General features: G+C 45.4%; 2 protein-coding genes across 9 annotated transcripts in view; one reads left to right on the top strand and one right to left on the bottom strand.

The window, feature by feature from the left end:
• The first annotated feature begins 1,239 nt into the window (after nt 1–1,239).
• RPS23 (ribosomal protein S23) lies at nt 1,240–3,201 on the top strand. Its single transcript, XM_081132829.1, has 4 exons — nt 1,240–1,479; nt 1,920–2,079; nt 2,766–2,886; nt 3,007–3,201. The coding sequence occupies exons 1-4, from the start codon at nt 1,476–1,478 to the stop codon at nt 3,151–3,153; spliced, it is 432 nt and encodes a 143-aa protein (XP_080988955.1). The 5' UTR covers nt 1,240–1,475; the 3' UTR covers nt 3,154–3,201.
• A 6,600-nt stretch (nt 3,202–9,801) lies between these two features.
• Nucleotides 9,802–17,015, bottom strand: part of ATG10 (autophagy related 10) — a 189,972-nt gene continuing 182,758 nt past the window's right edge. For 4 of the 8 annotated variants that reach the window (XM_081132578.1, XM_081132579.1, XM_081132580.1 and 1 more), the window contains 3 exons: nt 15,005–15,102; nt 14,215–14,336; nt 12,496–13,894 (listed from right to left, as the gene is read on the bottom strand). In XM_081132578.1, coding sequence (XP_080988704.1) covers nt 14,231–14,336; nt 15,005–15,102 — 204 coding nt within the window. In that variant the 3' untranslated portion in view covers nt 12,496–13,894; nt 14,215–14,230. Of the gene's footprint in view, nt 13,895–14,214; nt 14,337–15,004; nt 15,103–17,015 lie in introns of all 8 variants that reach the window. The other 4 variants (XM_081132576.1, XM_081132575.1, XM_081132574.1 and 1 more) reach the window with 3 other exon arrangements.

Raw genomic sequence — 17,015 nt, forward strand, 5'->3', positions numbered from 1 at the left:
CCTCTTAAAGTTTTTTTTCTTCTCAGAACAGCCAGGGCGCTCCTATAAAAATATAAATCCTATCTTGTTACTCCTCTGCTCAAAACTTCCCAATGGCCTTCAATCACATAAGAGCACACAGCCTTCAGGGCGGTCTCCGTGTTGGCCTGACCCTGTGCACCTCAGGGTGGTCTCCAGGTTGGCCTGACCCTGTGCACCTCAGGGTGGTCTCCGGGTTGGCCTGACCCTGTGCACCTCAGGGTGGTCTCCGGGTTGGCCTGACCCTGTGCACCTCAGGGTGGTCTCCGGGTTGGCCTGACCCTGTGCACCTCAGGGTGGTCTCCGGGTTGGCCTGACCTGTGCACCTCAGGGTGGTCTCCGGGTTGGCCTGACCTGTGCACCTGTCAGGCCTCATCGAGCAGGGCACTGCTCATTCACCATGCTCCCCATCTCTGGTCCTAAAAGGCTCCCACTCAGTCTACGAATGGACAGACAGCTCCTCTTCCTGGAAGGACCTATGGCATACACTTGCCTGAATGACTCCCTCTTTCGACCTCAGCTCAAATGTAATGTCCACAGAGCAGCTTTCCTCACCACGCCTATTCAGAGTAGCCAACCTCATCCCCAAGTTAGCACCACCTAACCAGCTGCATTTTCTCTAGAGCCCTTACTACTGTGTAACGTTATCTTTTGCTGAAAACATATTTATACACATTTCTGCCATTTCACACATAGAATATAAACTTCACTCCCTTGTTAGGTGTTGTATCCCCAGTGCCTAGAACAGTGTGCCTGGCATAGAGAAGACCATTTCAAAAACAGTTGTGAAATGAACCAAAGTCCCAGAAAACTCCTGTATTCTACAAAACAAACCGAGGTGTATAAAGTCAGTTAAATGCATTGCCCAAGGTCGCAAAACCAGTCAGTGGTAGCTTAGGGGCTGATGGCCCGGTCTACAGGCAAAGCTCGGGTTTTTAATTACTACATCACACTGGCTCCCTAAAGGGTCTTCAATTTACCACGCTGCTTGCGAGCAGGGGTGAAGGCGCAGAGCCCCGCTTTTCCAACCCATAAGCCTAAGGCCCACGGCCGCCACGCGAGCCCAGAGCACGCGCTCCTTCCTCCGACCTCCGACCTCGCGCCACCGAGCCCCGCCCCAGTGGGTTTGCCGACCGCGCCTGCGCAGCGCCGGAGCGGGTCTCGGGCAAAGCGTTCTGGGATTAGTAGTCCATGTGCCACCTGCCTCCGGAATTCACATAAAAAGAAATACACAACGATGTAAGTTAGATATCCCTGAACTTCACACTGATGAAATAAGGCGTAGATTCTGGGAAGTGGCTCAAATTTGTCTCGTTCAACTGACAGGCGCCGGCCTCGGGCCAGGCGCTGCACGGACAGCCGCATGGGTCCTTGGATGGGCGGGGCTTGCTCGCGGTGGCTTGTGGTCCCTTCCGGTACTAAGTCTCTCTTTCGCTCAGGCCCTTGGCGCCAGCAGGATGGGTGAGTAGTCCCCGCAGGGTTGAGGCGATCGCAAACCTAAGTTGGGGGGCTCGGGCGGAGCGGACGGAGAGGATCTGAGCGGAGAGGAGGACGCCCCGGGGGGCCTGATGAGGGAGAGAGGAGTGGGGAAGCGCGGCTCCCGCAGGCACATGGCCAGAAGCCGAAGGGGGACCCGTGCGGCCCAGGCCGCGGAGCTGATGGCAGCTGGGTGGCCGGCGCTGCCGCTGAGCTCGGGCGTGGGGCCTGATTCCTTTGGGAAGGTGGACCCGTTGGAGCGCTTGTGCCCACCTTGGTTCAAAGGAAACTGAGGTGTAGACCGTGTGCCAAGATGTGATGCAAGAGCTTCTGTACGGGCTGTGGCAGGGGAGGGGAGTGTCCTAGAAAGTGTGAAATAGAACTGGACGCTGTAGCGGGGGAGCTAAGGCGCGTTTGGTTTTCAGGCAAGTGTCGCGGTCTGCGTACTGCCAGGAAGCTCCGGAGCCACCGGCGAGATCAGAAGTGGCATGATAAACAGTACAAGAAAGCTCACCTGGGCACAGCCCTGAAGGCCAACCCTTTCGGAGGCGCTTCCCATGCAAAGGGAATTGTGCTGGAAAAAGTGTAAGTGAACGTTCAGTCTGCTTTCAAGTTTATTTTACTATGTTAATTCAAACAAGTACATTTAAAAGTAGTGGCGTAAATTCTAGGTGTTTGCGTAGCTGCAGTATATTGAGAGTTGATAACACGAGGGTTCGGAGGTTAGGTCACCAAGGTTTTCAATCTCTTAACATTATCTTGGACGGAATTGGGTTGGGATTGGAGGGGAGAGAGTAATAATGAAATAAGGGACAAATCTTAGTATATGTGGAAACTGTTCTAAGCAATTGACAGCCATGAACTTTTGCAACCATTCACAACTTTCTGGTGCAGAAAACGTCGAGAGAAGTGTCTTGCTTGAGGTGTACAGCTGAAGTTGAGCCACATGAATTTACAGGACTCAACTCCTTCCCACTTTACAAAATGGTAGTTTCATATGGTCCAATCAAATTGAGTTGCAGTCAGGATTTAAAGCCAGAATTTCTAGCTCTTGTTTCATATTTTACAACTGTAAAGGGGCCAGAAGTTTCTCCCATTGTGCTAATGACACTAAGACAGGAAAAACTTGGTTGAAATCACAGGAGTTTAGCAATTTAGGAATAAATAGAAAAGGTAGAAACAGTACAACTTCTAGTAAGTTTTATGCTTAATGAACTAAAATGTATCCCTTTTTAGAAAACCAACTCACTTTTGTGCTGTTTATGTTCCAGAGGGGTTGAAGCCAAACAGCCAAATTCTGCCATCAGGAAGTGTGTCAGGGTCCAGCTGATCAAGAATGGCAAAAAAATCACAGCCTTTGTACCCAACGATGGTTGTTTGAATTTTATTGAGGTAAGCGATTCAGTGTGTTGTAGCTTCTGTTCTTGGGGTGCGCCCCCCCAGTTATTTTATACGATGAGTATTTTTAGCGATTGCTACTGACACCAGAATAAACTGTCGATTTTATTCCAGGAAAATGATGAAGTGCTGGTTGCTGGGTTTGGTCGCAAAGGTCATGCCGTTGGTGACATTCCTGGAGTTCGCTTTAAGGTTGTCAAAGTAGCCAATGTCTCTCTTTTGGCCTTGTACAAAGGCAAGAAGGAAAGACCAAGATCATAAGTTTTGATGGTGAAAACTCAATAGTAATAAATTTTTCATTTGCCTAAATGTGTGTGTGTCTTCTTTTCCTTACCACAGACTATTGTGTGACTTACCTATTTTAGGAGTTTGGGAAAATAGTTAATTTAGGATCCTCTAGAGTAAATGGGATTCATAACGAAGTTTTCCCCCATCCATCAAATAAATAACAGTAAATCTGGAATAAATAAATGTGCAGTATTATAGAGAGGGCTTTAAAAATATTCACTAAACTGGTAGGAATCACCTTAGGAACCCTTGGATGCATCTTCCTAGGACCCAGTATGATAAATACTATCCTCAAGTTGCTCCCTGCTGTGGTGTTTCTCAAGTATCTAATGTAGTTTCTGTGATTGTGACAGCAAAATTTAGGCATTGGATGATTTAATGGATGTGGATACCAGCCAAATTAAGGCATTGTCTAAAGGCTTGTTCAAGGGAAGACCAGGTACACAAAGATGAAGTGTTGTGTGTCCTGAGCTTGTCAGGAACTGATAGATTTTGACTTTTGACTCCAAGGAACTGTAAGAGAAGCGATTAGGTAGCAGTGGTCAAGGTGGGTTGTGTTTTGATCATTGTTGAAGCTGGGTGTTGGGTACGTGGAGGTTCACTATCCACAAGTTTCAAAATTTTCATAGGAAGCCCAGCTGGCGTGGCTCAGCAGTTGGGCATCAACCTATGATCCAGGAGATCACGGTTTGATTCCCGGTCAGGACACTTGCTGGGGTTTTGGGCTCCATCCCCAGGAGGGGGCATGCAGGTTTCCCTTACCTCTCCCTGAAAGCAATAAAGACATTTTTTTAAAAAAATTTATGGGGAAAAAAGTAAAATCTCATGTCTGAAATGAGGCTTATTAAGCCTGGTTTGAGAAACTATTGTTGGTAGCATTAGTAAATACTTAATTTGCTCTCTAAAACCTAGTATTGGGTTTAGGGTTTTTAGAAAATGTTTGGCTTCCCAGTTTACCATAAGATCAAGATGAGTTCTTACAGGAGACCCTGTGCCTCACCTCCTTGGCTCAAACCTGCATTCCTCATCCAGCTTCAGGAGGTCCTTGGCAATGTCACCTGCTGCTCACTTCAGACTTTTGACTTGTTTATCCTTGTCAATGTGTGTTTCCACAGGAATGGAGGGGCTGGCTTTTTTTTAACTGACATTTGGCAGCGTTGTGTAAGTTTATGACCACCATGTTAATCTGATACTTGTAAATAATGGTAATTAGACTGGCTGTACTTGGTTTCCATCCTAGCACTTGTTAGTGTGTGTATTTCAGTGCACACTATTTGTTTTGAAAGGCTGACCAGATGCTTTTGGATTGGCATACCTGACCCATCCCTGGAGACCCTGGGCCTTACCCTGCTTGGACCAGAAAAGGCTGGAGAGGGCGACATGTTGGGGTCAATGAGCAATGCTGTAAGCTCACAGGTGTGGCTGGAGGGAGGAGTGTTCCTGGCCCCGAGGAGGGTGGCAACATCTGCCACTTGGAATTCGCTGCAGTATTGAGACCTCAGTCAAACCTGTAAAGAAACATGCCTAGAAGGAAGTAAAACACCCTACAGTGCTGGCTCGTACTTGTCACCTAGTGCGCCCAGGATGTATGTCCTATGGCTACGTGACTGACTGACTGGCCCACAGCTCCACCCCAGGCACCGCAGTCCCAAAGTACTTGAAACGGATCTTGATTACTTCTGCCTGGTGGTGTCCTCCCAACCCATCTCGCCCACCACCTTGTGACCTGTGTGAGGAAGGGAGTCTTTCTAGTAGACAGTGTGGACTTCCATTTGCAAAAAAGGACCTCAGAATCTCAGCTTATACACAGTAACTCAAAATGTACCAGATATCTGAATGTAAAATGTAAAGATGTAGAACTTGTAGGAGAAAACATGACTTAACGGTTAGGTGCTGAGTTCTTAGACATTACTCCAAAAGCACATTCTACCAAAAAAAAAAAAGTTGGATTTCAAAAAAATTTAAAACTCATGCTCTGAGGAAAGATCTTGGTAAGAAGGTGAAAAGACTACAGACTGGTAGGAATATTTGCAAATCTCATATCCAACACGATTTTTTATAGTCAGTAGTTTAAATGCTAATGAATATATTCTGTTTCTTTTAGCAACCAACTAACGGTAAAGTAAGCCACGTAATTTCTCACTTCAGCAACAGCTGAGAACAGTTGAGAGAGGTTACTTGTTGAAACATGTTTTGTCCATTAACACTTGCTTTAGAAACAGTGATATGAAAAAGTTTTGTCACATCTTTTCCCCCCAACAGCTTTGTGATTTTTCTTATTCAGATAAGATTTTTTTCTATATAGTTTGACAGCTTCGGGTGCTCTCGTGTGTGTTTGCAGGAAGTTAGACCACTTCCTCCCTCCCCAGGTTCCCAGTAGGTTCCAAGTATTTCTCTGGTAATTCCAGTCTGCAATAGTTTTGTTCATGTGTAACAGAAGGAAGACATTGTGGATGGGACTTATTGATCAGGATTCTTGATTCTTGATCTAGGATTTGTACCATAGATTTTGGAGGGTTTAGGAACCTCCTGAAACTGCAGAATTTTCTAATACGCGTGCGTGCACACACACACACACACTCCTTGACTTAGGATGGAGTTATGTCCTGAAAAGTTGAAAATACCATAATTTGAAAATGCATTTAATACACCTAACCTTACCAAAGATCACAGCTTAGCCTAGCCCACCTTAAATGTGCTCAGAACTCGTAGGTTATTGGGAAGAAACCTCATCATAAGTCAAGGAGCTTCTGTAATTGCCTTCCTCTCTTCACTAGAAGCAGGAGAAACAGATGGGTGTGTGGTTGACATTATAGAACACAAAGACACAAGACACAATATCCAAAAGAAAAATGCAGGTAACAGCACACTGTCGAGAATCAGTTGTTTACCCTCTTAAAAAAAAAAAAAAGTTTTTAAAGTTGATTTTTAGAGAGGAGAGGGAGAGAGAAACATCACCCAGTGGGCTGCCCCCTGCGTGCCTCCTGCTGGGCACGGAGCCTGCGGCCCCAGGCACGCCCTGCCCGGGATGGAATCGCCGAGCTTCAGTGGCCCGGCCACGCTCAGCCAACGCCGCACCGCCGGCATTCACCTCTTTATTTTAATCCCCACAGAGGATTTGCTTCACTGATTTGAGAGAGGAAGGGGGAGAGAGAAACATCAGTCGGTTGCCTCCCATACGTGCCCTTACCGGGACTGAACCCGCAACTTGGGTACGTGCCCAGACCAGGAATGGAACCGGGCCTTTCGGTGCACCAGTAAGCCGCTCCGAACCACCAGCCACGCCGCAGGGCAGCTGGCACCCCATGGCACGGCTGACGGAGCCGCGGCTGCCCGGCGTCAGAGGGTCAGGGCTGTACTGCACATCACCAGCCTGGGACGGGATCAAAATTCTAAATTTGAAGTATGGTTTCTACTAAATGAGTATCACTTTCGCACCATCATAAAGTCGAAACACCATGAGTTAAACCATCGTAAGTCAGGGACTGTGTGTGTGTGTGTATTAGATACGTGTATGTATGCACACACCCATATATACACACATTTTTCTGAAAATGAGTTCTATACATTTGTTAGATTTTCAAAGGGACTTCTTTTCAAGAAAACACTTACTGTTTAAATCTGAATACCAGTGAGTAGCTTTAGTCATAAGTAACATAATTTTCCATTTTAACCACGGCTAAGTCTCGAGAAGTTGTCCGCAGTGTGACATCATTTATGAAATGTCCCCAGTGTGGTGAGGCTGTGTGGCTGGATGACCCAGCCTGCAGCACCTGCAAAGCACACACTTTACAGTCTACTGTGGTGGCAGGACTGGCCTGTCTCTGGGCCAGTGGGCCCTGTCAGAGGACAGTCCTCAGTGTCGCCAGCCCAGGCCCAGGCAGAGTCAGGAGAGGGGAAAGCCCCACCCTCAGGAGGAAGTGCAGAGGACAGAAACTCTGAGACTTAAACAGCTAAGAAAGGAGTAAAAGGGCAGGATACAGCAAATAAAAACTACTCAGAATGCATATGTAAGAACAATGGACATGATGGCTGCAATTTTAAAATGTTTGAACAAGTAAATGTAAAGTGAAAAAGGGTTAAATGAAGCAAACATGGCAATAATTGTAATTGCTGATTATGATTTTAAGTATGTGAGGATTCATTGTACTCTTATGTGTGAAATTTTCCATAATAATTCTTTTAAATTACATACACATCCTAATTAACTCCATGCTTCTTGTTGTACCAGAACCAATACATGGACAGTCAGCTCCGACTGGAGCAAAGTGGAGCTGTGGGCAGTCCGGTGGACAGTGAAGAAGCTGGAGAACGTATAACATCAGGAAGGCACGGAGCTGGGAATGCATGCATATTCTAGCGAGAAAGGAAGAGGAAAGAGTTGATTCAGTAATAAAAGCAAGGCAAAAAAATTATTTCCAAAAGTTTTAGGAAATGGTAAAACAGGCTGCTGCTGGGAATGTAAATTGGTACAGCCTTATTGGTGCACAATTTAGGGACATCAAAAGTCTTAAGACATTCCATATCTTTTGATCTGCTCACTCCCTTAATAACAGTATAACTTATTAAAAGAAACAAAAGTAGCAACTGTTTCTGCACACATTTCTCACTGCATTACATTCTGAAAGCTCTATGAGGGACTGGGGAGGGGCTGTGTCTGCCTTACTGACGACTGCGTCACTAGCACAGGTCCTGACAACTCAGAAAGTAAGTGCTCAATGAGTGGATGCTAAATGAACAGGAAAGAATTAGAAATAACCTGAAACCCCAATGACAGTAGAGTTATTTGGTACATTTTGATATAGAAGAAATATTAGTCATTTTAAGTTGTTTTTCCCCAAAGAATACTAAATAGCATGGGAAAATATTCCAAATATACTGTTAAGTGGGAAAAATCAGGATGTAAAACCAGAATGATCCTAATTAAATATGTTTAAACTAGTACCAGGAAATATATCAACATTTTAACTGCTGCTTTCCCTGGGTGATACATACACAATTTTCAAATTTCTCCTTCAAGTGTTTCTGTGGTTTCCAAATTATCTATGAGGACTAAAATCATTTTCAAAAATGAACTTTTAGTTGCAGAGTCTATGGACAGATAGGGGGGCATTACAAAAAGAGCCAAAGTCGTCTTTCACCACTTTCATTCAGTCCAAGTCGCACCCCCCACTTCCGGGTAACTAACCTCTCTTACAAGTTTGGCAGTGTCCTTCCAGGCCATTTTTGTTTTTACATATATTTTATATGCACTATACAAAATGTATGGTATGGTGTATTTTTAGTGTTGAGTGTATAGTTAGCATCTAGGTTTTTCGTCTTTCTGTTTTAACAACCTATTTATGAGAACTGCCTATTTTGATACATGGGATTGAATTCATTCCCCTTAACTGCTCTGCAGAACCACATTTTATTTCACCAGTTTTCTGTTAATAATCAGGAAAAGCCTGGGCATTCTCTCTGAACCTATTGAGGAGGGGGCTGAGGAGACCACATCCTATTCTGCTGCTGGTGCCAGGAGAAAGAAAGCTTCTCAAAGGAAGGAGTAGGTGGTGGCTCCCAAAGAGGAAAGCAGTCCCTGGCGCTGGCAGAAAGGAGGCCATGGCAGCCTTCCCCTGGGCTCAGTGATCACCCACATATACAAATACTCCACAGCGATTTACTGAGCACTACCAAGTGCCAGGCACCATGCTAAACCCTGAAGATCTGGCATAAGTGTGTAAATATCAATGCACCAAAGGCTGTAGATATACTGGACTATGATTTCCCATTAACCTATCAGGGCATGCTTTGTTAAATTTCTCCCTCATGGTTATAATTAACAGTGATTTCTGGGCATTTGAAAAGCTTCAAAATAATCCAAGAAATCACCAAGAAGTCACAGGCTTTATTTATTCTCATGTAAAGTTAATGAAGGAAGGAATAAATGAATACATGTGAGTTTCAGGTTTTTGAAAAAATAATATTCCAGTTTTTTAAAAATATAAAATGGGACTTGGTGATCTCAAATCACATTTCAGCTCTAATGCTCTAGAATTCAGGATACCTGTAACAGGGCTACACACCACTAGGTGTCACTGTTGACAGCACAAAAGTTGAGTAAAAGCAAGGGCTTTACATCAGGCTTGAAAGAACACTACCAATTTCAAGAATAAAAATGTGAAAGCACCTTTATAGGCAAGCCCTACAAAAACCCAGCGGGGTAGCTGCAGGGACCTATGTACATGTTAAAGTAGCCTAATGTCATGTGCACAATAACAGGTCAGTACTTCATATGCCCTCCTAGAATGACCTTCAGCAACCTACTGGTAACAATACAAGGAGGAAACCAGAGGGTCTTAGAATTGGAAGGGAGCTTATATATCTATTAGCGTTCAAATCTCTGGCCGTTCTCTGGAGTTAGAAATACAATTTCATCACAACCTAGCACACACACATATACATATACATACATACGTACATATATATATACACATACATATACACACACACACACATATATATATAAAATGTAGTTGAAACCAAAGCTTCACAAAATAATAATACTCATATACAATGTGCAATGCACTTTTTCCTATGTATTTATGAAATAATAGAAAATATATTTATTGGTCTCTGCCCCCAGTTCCTAGCAAAGAGCTCCTAAAACCTTTGTAATTTCCTGGGTGATAAGAACACTAGGAGCATCTTCTGTTCTACCGTTTGGTCTTCGACTCTAGTTCCTGACACCCTTGGAATTTCTAGCTCCTAAATCCCTTGGAATTTCCTGGGTGATAGGAGCGTCATTTGTTCTAATGAGGCAATTCTAGGTGGGCTCCTGAATAGTTTCAGGATGGGGGGCTAGTCACCAGGAAGACCAAGCTCTGATTAGAAGCTCAGAACTTTCTGCCCCATTCCCTACCATTCGGGAAGGGGACAGGGAATAGCAGTGGAGTAAATGAGCAATGATGCTTATGCAGGAAGCCTCCATAACGTCCCCAGAGCAAGGCTCCGAGAGCTGCCAGGACAGTGCCGCACCCCAACTCCATGGGGACAGAGGCTCCTGCGTGTGGGACTCTCTGCACTCTGCCCTATATATAACTTCATCTTCCTATTTGTCATAGTCTCTATTACCAGTAATAAACTGGTAAACATAAGTGTTTCCGAGTACTGTGAGCCATTCTAGCAAATTACTGAACCCAAGGAGGGGGTCATGGGAACCCCAACTTAAGGTGGTTGTTTAAAAATACAGGTGACAACCTGGGACTTGAGACTGGAGTCTTAAGTGGGGGCAGTCTTGTGGGACTGACCTCCAGGTAGAGAGTATGAGAACCGACAGACTGAACTGCGTTGCAGGACACTAGCTGGTGTTACAGGTTGCTTGATGTGTGAGAGACCCCCACATCTCGTGTCAGGAGTGTTGTGAGTATGGTAATGTGTGAGAGTTACGGAGAAACACAGGGAGTGTTTTTCCCAGATGTACTCTATTTCATTTAAAAAAAAGAAAATACTTGTCATAAACCAATACATTGATTTTTACTCTACCTAATGCACTTCCTTCCATTAAGAACCAGAGACTCGGGGAGTGCAGTGACTCGCTCCAGGTAAAACAGCAAGCCAGGACTTAGGCCTTTAGGACCCGGCCTTCGGAGGCTCCGGCAGAGCTGAAGCGCGTCCTTGGCACACTCCCAGCCCTTGCTGCACTCCTGTACCTTCTAGAGCCAATGGCGAGTACCTGCTGGTGAAAAAACAGACTCTGTGTGTGTGATTAGTTATGTGCAGTAGTCATTTAAAAAATACAGGTTCTTTCCAAAATGCAAATGTGACCGCTTTCACTCCTTTACTTGAATATTCCCTCAGCGGCTCTTTGTGGTTTTCGGGTCAGGTATAAATGGTCAGCGTGGCAATAAAGGCTCCTCCAGACCTGGCCCCGGCCCTGCTCGCCAGCCTCTCTCTTCCCCACGTCCCCACACGCACTTCCAAGGGCTCCCCTCCATTTCTGATGTGGCTCCACTCGTAGCCCTCTTCTCGAACGTTCCCTCACGCCTGCTTGCCGCAGCTCTGCCGCAGCCCACATGTTACTGCCCCGAATCTTCCTCAGTCCGTCTCTCCACCGGACGGGGCATTCTTATGAGCCAGGGTACTGCCTGTTTGCTGTCCCTGGCACCTGGCCTAGGGCTCAGTACTTCAGAGGGACTCAGTAAGTATCTGCTGAAGCGAATACCTGAGTATTTTATTCTCAAATTTTAATTCTAAAAAAACCCAACTCATGGGACTATCAGCTCCCTGAATTACACAAAGAGCTGGTTTTAACCTTGAAGATCTCCATTTCCTAATATATTGAAAGTAAAAATAAAAACTATACCGATCTTGGGAGAAATGGATGTGAAAACCCAGTTTTAATATGTTTTCATTGGAGGGGTGGTTAGCCTGTATTTTAACCTCCAGCTTGTGGGCTCGTACTTGACGATCACGCAGACTCTGGCCCTCCCACTGGTGGCTCAACTAACTGGCCCACCCGCTCGAGTCCCCAGACCCAGTCTCCTCTGGACCACTTACGAGGGGCGAACAGCAGCTCTTCTGTATCTGCCACTCTAGAACATTTCCAAAAGCAGGTCATCACCTTCAGTTACCACCAGTAATTAAGAAAGGAAGGCAATCAGTGTGAAAGGGAGACAAATGCTAATACAATTAGGTACAGTGAGTGAAGGAGGGAGAGCTCACCCAGTGGGGGCTGTGGGGGTCGGTGACGTTTTGTGAAAGAGTGAACTGTAGAGACTAGGTTGGGAATTGGGTAGAGGGATAGGGAAAGAAGCACTTCCAGGTGGGAACCAGCAGGAGCAAGGGTCAGATAACTGAGGCAGAGGGGACCTGCCTGATCAGGAGCCATTTGCACTGGGGAGGAGTCAGGCATGAAATGAGGCGGGAAGGAGGGGACATGAGGAGCACACCTCATGTCCCCACAGGGGCAGGGGCCAGTGGCCCGTCACTCCACGGGGCATCATGTTGATTATAGAGCGCATCTAGATTGGCTTACCATTTTGATCTCTGCCCTTGTTGGGTGAGTGGGATAGATGCTGTAGGCTTTTTTGATAGAAATGGTAAAAGACTAAAGGAGATTAAGAAAATTGGCCTAAGACATACAGCTAGCAGCTAACCAGACTCACAGTGTGGATCTCTAGCTTTTTCGCTGTTTCACAGACCTAAGAACTGGAGTGGGCCTCACAGTCACATAGCTAAACATCCTCAAATGAGTAAACTGAGGACAAAAAGTAAAAGTTTTTTTAAGTGTAAAACAATCTGAAAAAAAACAACAGGGCCGCCTGAGAAGGATCCGGGGAGGGAGGTCTCTGCCACCCACAGGAGAGCTTCAGAACGTTTTTCTGCCAGTCATGAATTTTCACATCTCCATCAATTACAGAAAAAACTTACACACTAACCCCAAACTGATAGACTACTATCATCTCAGAATCTTTTAGCAAAAGATAACTAATATTTCCAGACAAGTACAGAATCCAGATGACACATTATTTTATACATATTTTTTACCCCAGGAATGACCTGGCTTGAGAAATAGCCTGCTGAGAAATCTGTGTTTACACTGGGGTTGGGGGGCGGGGGGTGTTCCTTGCAGAAGTTGAAAAGATGTTAAGTGGTAAATGCCAAAATGCCCAGCAAGCATGCTCTCACCCCAGCATGAATATGTGCAGCTCAGCATTTTAAAATTTACTTTTAGCTTTTCTAGCAGTTCGAATTAACCCTTTCTCTATTTCCACTCCCTCTGAGAGTTCAGCCCTTAACCCACAGACTGGAAGGACTGTCACAGTGCTCTTCTATTCAGCCTGGGCTCCGACTGCTCACCCCAGGGGCCTCCTTGTGAGCAGATGCCTCCTGGCCTTCCTCACTGTCCCCCACCATCCAGAAGTCTCCGGGCAACACCCAGACACGAGCTAGGAAGTCAGTCCTAATAGCCGGAGCTAAACACAGAGTCAGAAAAGGCCTATTGGGAAGCCCAAACAGCACAGATAAACGCCCCACATCCAGACCAGAGCCCCTGTGCAGCAGAATCGCCCAGAGAGGCTGTTTCAGAAGGTGGAGGCCAGTATTCGTACTTGTAAAACAAGCTTGGGGGATCCTAAAGTGCATCCCTCACCAGCAGACACTAAACTAGGTGCTCTAAAGAGCCAATTACATCTTTCTCTTACAACAAGCAACCCCCAACCAAAAATCCTTCCAGATGATGTTCATCCGAATACCTTACTGGCTCGTAAATTTATTGACAGACTGGGTGACTAACAACCAAACGCCAGAAAGGAGAGCGTTAAGGCATATTTGTATAACACTTTACAACATTTCCCATCTATCGATGGCCTCATGTGGTCCCCACAGCAACCCTACTGAGGCAGCTTGTTATTCTCACAGGAAAACTGAAGGAAACAGTCTCAGAGACATGGAAGAATGACTTGAAAAAGCCGTAATGATGTCAGCATTTCTATGTTCGAGTTAGGCTCATTTTTGCTATTTATATTGATTTGTGTCTTTGAGGTGCTTCTTTTAAATATATCGTATAACAGTTGCTGCAGGCATTTGCTTCCAAGGAGGAAAAAAAATCCATGTCAAAATCTTGGTGAGCGGAAAACTCAGGGCAGTGGTCCCACTAAAACCAGGGTCAGCACATAAACCTCCAGCGTTCCTCATGCTGCGATTTCTAAGCTCTTCAGCTCAACAGAAAAATCTGCAGAACAAGAACAAAACAGAAACCAAGAGAATAAAAGGTTAACTGAGCAGTAAGGACTCATTTCAAGAATGTCAATTCCAAAATAAAACCGCCCAGTCCTTTGCTATGGGAGTGTTGCTGATAGGACAGCAAATGCTTCCTCAATGTTTGGGGGCTGGCTGCTTGGAAATTTTTAAGTAACAAGTCAGTGGTCAGCCTATTAAACACGAAAGCAAACTTCAAGCATGGCAGGGCCAGCAGAGACAACGTGTCTACGTGCAAAAGGGGCACTGGGATCTTTGTAACAGCGAGACACTCGGTCCAGGCTTTCCTTTTACCTTGTCAATCGACATTTCATTCATCCCCAGAGGGCGAGGTGGCTCTGGCATAACTCAGAGGTAGATTCAGCCCAACAACTGGCCCTACGATGCTCAGCCAAGACGTGATGTAGTTGACATTCCTGGGAAACAAGGGAAAGTACAGGCAAGTCTGATGTTTCCATTGCCGTTTGGGCGAGTGATAGAAAATCAGTTACCCGCAATCAAAGACACAAGGCTTTCTCCAAAGATGTGCACCCACCACTTGAAATTCCAGCAACTCCAAATGCCAACCCCACTGCTTGACAAGGGCTTGAGCTCAGAAAAAACAACAACAACCTGTGAGGATCCCTCACCAAGGTGGCCGAAGGCACTGGGACTCCACACTCCCCTTGATGATTCCCATTTTACACTGAAAATTTATAGCGTCTGCTCAGGTAGTGGGGTGCAGTGATGAAGAGCATGGCTCTAAGGCAAGACGCCTGGTTTTTCAATTTTCAAATCCCAGTTCTGCCACTTAACTAGCTTTGTGACCTTGGCCAAATCATTTAACCCTTCCGTGCTTCAGCTTCCTCCTCTGTAAACTGCGTAAAATAATAGAACTGGGCTCAGAGGGGCGTTATAAAAATCCAATGCATTAATATATCTAGAATAGAACAGCGCCTAGCACGCAGTAAAAATCAATAAATGTTGGCCATTATTATTATTACAAAGAATATTTCTTTTTTAGCTTAGCTTCCAGAGTCACATGAAAAGATTTACACTTTTAAAATAAGAGTTAAAGCCAATGTATCTTGATGGTGTTTCTTACCTATTGATTTTTCGAGAATTCTTTAACACGGGAGTCATGAATTCATTCGTCTTGCAGGGATGCAGCACAAAAAAGGGTTGCCCAAGTATGGGGTGCTCCTGGAAGAATAAGAGGGCCCACGATGGCCGGTGTGGGTTACTCCGAAAAAGTTAAAATACGTAATCTGGTTTTCTCCTTTAGAATAAAGAGTTGTTTTAAATTCCAAGTTATTAAATTAAGACACAGGCAGATTTTAGTTTTGAAGTACAGTTCATCGTGAAGCATGAGAAGAAGTTGGGGTGAGACGGAGCTGCGCACTGACGAGGGAGCACCGTCAGTCACAGGGGGGCGCAGGGCTTCGCTCACACAATACGAACGTGGGTCGCCTGGGTCACTTCCCCCAACGCTCTGCCAGCTAGTGGTCCCTCTGGTCTGCAGCCCTTCTTCAGCTTTCCTTCAAGGACATCTGTGAAGCCCAGTTAGCCTGACCTTCTCAACAGTCTATTCCATTCATCTCTTTGTTAGTGGTAAGAGGACCTAAATCATTCACACTTTTTTTAACATAAATTTTATAAACATGTTAATTGTTTCAGGCTTAACTGCATTCAGTGCCAGTGGGCACCTGTTCAGTGGGTAGAATGGGTGTGAGGAGGAGAATGGCTGGCACTATTTAAGTTGATCTACTTCTGTCTGTCTCTCTGAGTTCATCTGTTTCCTTTTGTCTCTCACAAGCTTATGGGGCTATTTCTATAAATTAAAAGTCCATACAGTGGAACTCCACTGCCTTTATAAGAGAATGACTATATGTAAGATATAGGTGAGACTGCTGTCAGGCTAGGGATGTGGGCATCATTTGGCAAGCAACGAGGAGCCCTAGAAGGTTACAGTGTAGTGAATGATCTATGCACAAATTCTACCAACAGGAGAACAGTTATTGATAATACATTTTTAAGCATTTACACTGTGGATTAAACATTATGCCAGAGACTGCAAATTCAATTACTGCTATGCTATGAATGTTTATGCCCCCAAAATTCGTATGTTGAAATCCTGGTGCCCAGTGCAATGGCATTAGGAGTTGGGTCCTCTGGGAAGTGATTAGGTCAGGAGGGTAGAGCACTCGGGAATGAGATTAAGGACCTTATGAAAGAGGCTCCATTCAGTACTTGGATGGAAGCGGCTCTAACAGGGAGGCAGCTCAACCACACAGCCTCCACTCCTCTTCAAGACTCACTGTCCCCTTGGCGACCCCTGAAGATTATCATGGCCACTTCCTGCTCATGGGGAAGCTCCTCCAGCTTTAAATACTCAAGTCCAAGCCCATGGCTGAGGTAGAGGGACTGTTCACAAGGCTACTAAATGCCTGGGAATACTGAAAGGGTAATAAACACACAAAGCAACAGGGCTCTTGAAGATCCAGGTGTTACAGTATTGGGGATCCCAGGTCCACGTGGGACTCCAGGAGGAGACTGTGGCTGGCAGATGGAAGCCCTCACAACCACCACCCAAGAGTGTCCTCCAAGAACCTTCACATGTCACGCTTCCATTTTCTTGAGGACTTGGTGACTGTCATGAGGAATGGCTTCGTCACAGAGTGAAGACCTTGCCTCTTCCTTCCAGGCCCATGGCCTGACTTTTACAAGGCCTCAAAAGAAGAACCAGACCAGCGTATGACATTCATCCGAGAGACCATGCACACGTACCGTGCAGGACACCATTCCTAAGCAGGTGTCACCAGTGTCACACTGCAGCCCTGCCCAGCTGATGCTGCTGAGTAAAGACTTGAACTTCATGACTACAAGTCGTCTTTTGCTCAGTCCATATAGCAAGTGGATAAGAGCAGACATGGGCTCTGCAGTTATTACTGTTTGGAGTCAAGTTCTGCTCCACTACTTAGTAGCTGTGAACTTTTGGGCAAACCCCTTAACCATTTCATGTCTCTAGTCCCTCGTCTGATAACTGGGACTAATAGCATCTACTTCATAGGTCATTTCCCTTCAGTGAGAAAATGCCAGAAAAGTGTTCTGACCTA

The sequence above is a fragment of the Miniopterus schreibersii genome (genome assembly GCF_964146895.1).
Source record: "Miniopterus schreibersii genome assembly, chromosome: 3".
In the NCBI taxonomy this organism is placed as follows: Eukaryota; Metazoa; Chordata; class Mammalia; order Chiroptera; family Miniopteridae; genus Miniopterus; species Miniopterus schreibersii.

Coding starts and splice junctions, on each gene's coding strand:
- RPS23 (XM_081132829.1), top strand. Junction 2,080..2,765: donor GGAATTGTGCTGGAAAAAGT/GTAAGTGAACGT, acceptor TTTATGTTCCAG/AGGGGTTGAAGCCAAACAGC. Junction 2,887..3,006: donor GTTGTTTGAATTTTATTGAG/GTAAGCGATTCA, acceptor ATTTTATTCCAG/GAAAATGATGAAGTGCTGGT.